Source organism: Nanorana parkeri, unplaced genomic scaffold (assembly GCF_000935625.1).
Source record: "Nanorana parkeri isolate BGI_ZX_2015 unplaced genomic scaffold, ASM93562v1 scaffold259, whole genome shotgun sequence".
Lineage (NCBI taxonomy): Eukaryota > Metazoa > Chordata > Amphibia > Anura > Dicroglossidae > Nanorana > Nanorana parkeri.
In genome coordinates, this window is record NW_017306527.1 from 1,053,370 (window position 1) to 1,057,389 (window position 4,020).

The 4,020-nt window shown below is 40.5% G+C and overlaps 1 protein-coding gene across 4 annotated transcripts in view; it reads right to left on the reverse strand.

Annotated features, from left to right (window-relative positions):
• Positions 1-1,678: 1,678 nt before the first annotated feature.
• Positions 1,679-4,020, reverse strand: part of BCLAF1 (BCL2 associated transcription factor 1) — a 47,244-nt gene continuing 44,902 nt past the window's right edge. For all 4 annotated transcript variants that reach the window (XM_018556944.1, XM_018556945.1, XM_018556943.1 and 1 more), the window contains 2 exons: positions 3,079-3,273; positions 1,679-1,723 (listed from right to left, as the gene is read on the reverse strand). In XM_018556944.1, the coding sequence (XP_018412446.1) occupies positions 1,718-1,723; positions 3,079-3,273 (201 nt within the window). In that variant the 3' untranslated portion in view covers positions 1,679-1,717. The remainder of the gene's footprint in view (positions 1,724-3,078; positions 3,274-4,020) is intronic.

Sequence of the window (4,020 nt, forward strand, 5' to 3'; positions counted from 1 at the left end):
CACTTATGGGAAGATGCCCTATATCTAGAACTGGTAAAACTCTTTTGAGATAAATTGACTGAGTTTACCTTGCAGGCAGGTAACACCATTTTCTTTCAAAGTCCAGCACACACAAAGAAAACTCAAGGCTCCCTCAAGCTGGCTTAAGAGCCCTAGGGTACAATTTTAACAATTACAGCAGAAAACAATCGTGGCAACTTTTTAATTTGCTGTTAATTGCTTCTCCTGCATCCACCTTTTCTCTGCTAAATATAAAATTACTCAAGCAGCCACATAAAAGATATCTCGGCCTGCCTTAAAGTGATATTAGAGTCAAAAGGTTTTTAGGCTATTTCAAACGCTGGATTGAATCACTTACAATGGATGCTGTTTCTTGATGTTTTAGTTTCCTCCGGAATCAGCTGGTCCTCACTTTCTGTTTTAGGGTGGTTCCTTTCCTTACAAGGTCCTATGCTCCATTGCGTGTGCGTCTCCACACATAGGCATGGCAAGCCACTTCCATCCTCCCACCTTGTAGATGAACAGGTGCTGGAGTTGGCTCTGTTCCCTGTGATCTTGTACTGGACAAGAACTGGAGCAGAGAGCATCAGAGCCAGCTGTTTAGAAACACGATTGTAAGAGCTTGGGCAAAAATGTGAAATACTGTGTTGTTGAACATGCTTGTTCTTGATCAGGATTCATTATAGTTTTTTTAAAATGAGAGTGTAATTCTACTTTAAGTATGTCTTAAATGCCTGCATCTTGGACCTTTAAAGATAATGTGGCCATCTCAGTTTATCGATTTCAAATTCAGGTTCTCCTCTAGATTAGAAAACAACCCAACTTACCAAGATGACTTGATGGGGTGGTGTACCTTCACATATTTAAAAACAAATGTTACAAATAAGTGCACCACATTTATTCTAAATGTTGGAACGGATAGTTAGGTTCTCTTTGCTGGGCAGCAGAATTGAGTGACATATTTTGTATACTTTTTTTTTTTATGTGAAAAGCAATAAAAGAACATTGTTCTATTTGTTTAAAAAATAGCCCTAAAATTGACATTTGTAGCAGTGGAAGTGTTTATTCGTGTAATATACTCCAATTTTTAAATAATCAAAACCAAACCACTTAAATGTCCACATGGCTAGATCAAGCATGGCTGCATATTAAATTGAAATTTAAATCCAGCTCTTTCCCAATTTTGTCATTCTATAGATCATCTCGAATGAACCACTTCATTCTGGTCCCTATATCTTAGGTCATGGGCTTGTTAAAAGATTTTTCCATGCATCTTATTTTAATTTCTGTTAATACTTGAAATTCAATAACAATAAAAGTGACGCAAATGAACATCCATACATCTAGTGTGTATATTTTTAACAATCTTTTACAATTACAAACTTTGTAATTGTTTGCAAAAAAAAAAATCTTTACTCTAAAAATATTAACCAACAGAGAGGGGGGGGGGGGATCCACAATCTGATAAGCCATGGCAAAAACAATCAAACCAGACACGTAAAAGCAGATTCTTAAAAGTGGACAGTTTAAACAATCAGACTGATCAGTTTCTTCTGGAGTCTTGGTGTACAATCACACTACAGAAAAATTTATTTTTTTTAAAACTGTTGATTTTTCATGTGGCAACAGAATGAAAATAGGATTTTGTCTGTTGATCACATTAGACAAATTGGAAAAATAAAAACATAACTTCTGTGGTTTCATCTCTTTAAATACATCATTCCTACAATGAGAAAGAAAAAAAAAAAAAATATAAGACACCATTTTTGTGTGTGTCAGTTTTCATCTTACAGGATAAAATTCATGACATTATTACAATAGCTTGTATAAAACAGGTGTATTCAACATTCCATGTTCTTTCATGGTTATGGATTTTACACGCGCGCGCACACACACACACACACACACACACCAGGAGTGGTGGACCCATTAATAACATTCTCAACCCAATTCCTTTATGCTGCTTCACTTCCTGTCTACACACAGTTTTGTGGAAATAGTGAGAGGTTTTGAGTCGATCCTTCTATAAACTCTAGTGGCTATTTTTTTTTTATTTTTTTTTTTTATAATCAATATCCCACTGAGGGAATATACTGCCATTTTGCATGTATAGATTCGTGTCTACCCAAAAAACTTCTGGCTCAGAAAATACAAGCTAGGGATGCACCGATACTAGTATCGGTGCCAATACTGAGTATTTGGGCGAGTACTCATACTAGCTCAAATGCTCCGATACCTTTCCCGATACTGGAACTTCTGGTCAGAGGGAGATTTCCTCTGAACGGCAGTGCCGTGAGGGAACATGCTGTTTGGCCGGGAAGCCGGCTTCCCAGCCAATCAGTGTCAAGCCGGGCAAACAAATCTGATATGGCGACACGACCCCCACCCTGCAGACAAATCATTCCCAATAAGTCCCTTGGCCAGCTGGGCAGACATTGCTCTCCAAGCTCTCCGGGATTGGCCCACGTCTCCTGTGTGCACAGTGCCCACATGATCAGCCCTCAGCCTGCTACTGTGCATGCACAGGATTTCTGAATGAGAGCGCTGGGCAGTCTGCGCATGCGCAGTAGTAGGCTGAGGGCCGATCACGTGGGCGCTGTACACACAAGAGACATTGGCAGATCTTGGAGAGCAGTGTCTGCCCAGCTGGCTGAGGGACTGATACGGTAATGACTGCTGCTAAGGATCTACGTGAGGTGCCTCTGCATGGTGGGGGTCGTGTCACCCTATTGTCAGATCTGTTTGGCTGGCCTTGATGCCGATTGGCTGGGAAGCCAGCTTCCTGGCCAATCAGCATCAAGCCAGCCAAACAGAATGAAGTCAGCTTCCCGGGCAATCAAAATGCTACCGGCAGTACAGGTATAGGCAAGTACCGAAATATAAATATCGGTACTCATACTCTATAGTAAAAAAACGGTATAGGTGCATCCCTAATACAAGCTGTGGTTTTGAGAGTCAGGCATGACTGACTAACACCGTAAGTTGCAATTGTTGCAATCCTTGCAGTTAAGTAAGACATTTAGTCTTACAAGCAGCTACAGGAAGCCAACATTATCCAAAAACACCCTCATCATCTACCTTCTCCTCTTTGCGCCTATCTTCCAATACTTCATCCTCATCTTCTATAAGACCATCTCCTTGGTATTTGTCATGGGTCCATTTTGGACTGCTTCCAGACTTTTTAAAGGGAAACCGTCCCCTCCCACGTTGGAAGTTGCCACGACCCCTTGCTCTTCTTGCCCAGTAATCCACTCCATCATCTCGGTCATCATGCTAGATGGATAAGCCAAACCCAGATTAATACGCAGCCTAAAAGCAAGCCTGCAACATGCATCCAAACACTTAGAAGAACACATATGCCACAGATGTATATTCCTGTATATTTTACACAACAGAAGAACTTTAAAGCATTCGAATATTGTGAAAAGAAAAAAACCACCTCGACTTACAAGTTCCTCTATCATTCAGAAAAGCATTACACATTTTAACGATTAAGCTATTAAAGCCCATTTGAACTTTCGGCTTTTATTTGCATTCAATATATTCCAGGTGCACCATAAACAGGATTTTTGCACTGACCATAAAATACTTTTCCTTTTTTGTTAACTTCAAGACACAGGAATTTAGACTTTCAGGTTATACTGCTGCCCACAGGAGGACCCCCCAAAAAAATAATAACATTGTGTGCTGACCTAGTATGACCACTCCTACACCCATAATGTGTTTTTTTTTCCTGACGGTTCAAGGAGGATAATGCCTTTTCTGTGCTCCGCTGAGAAAAATAACCTTTTTGCCCATTAAGTTTTTTTCCTTTAATCAAGATTCTTGCAGCATCCCTCCTGAACTGGTCTCTATATGCAGCTATCCAGATGGGCTTTTCTTCAGCCTGACTTTAAAGTGCCAGACCCAACTGGACCACTACTTATGTTCTTCACATTTTACAGCGAGGCATTTACAGTGTATTTGGGGTGGCTCTCGACCTCAGGTGTCCTAGGTTGCAGGGGGGCCTGGGAGTTGCTA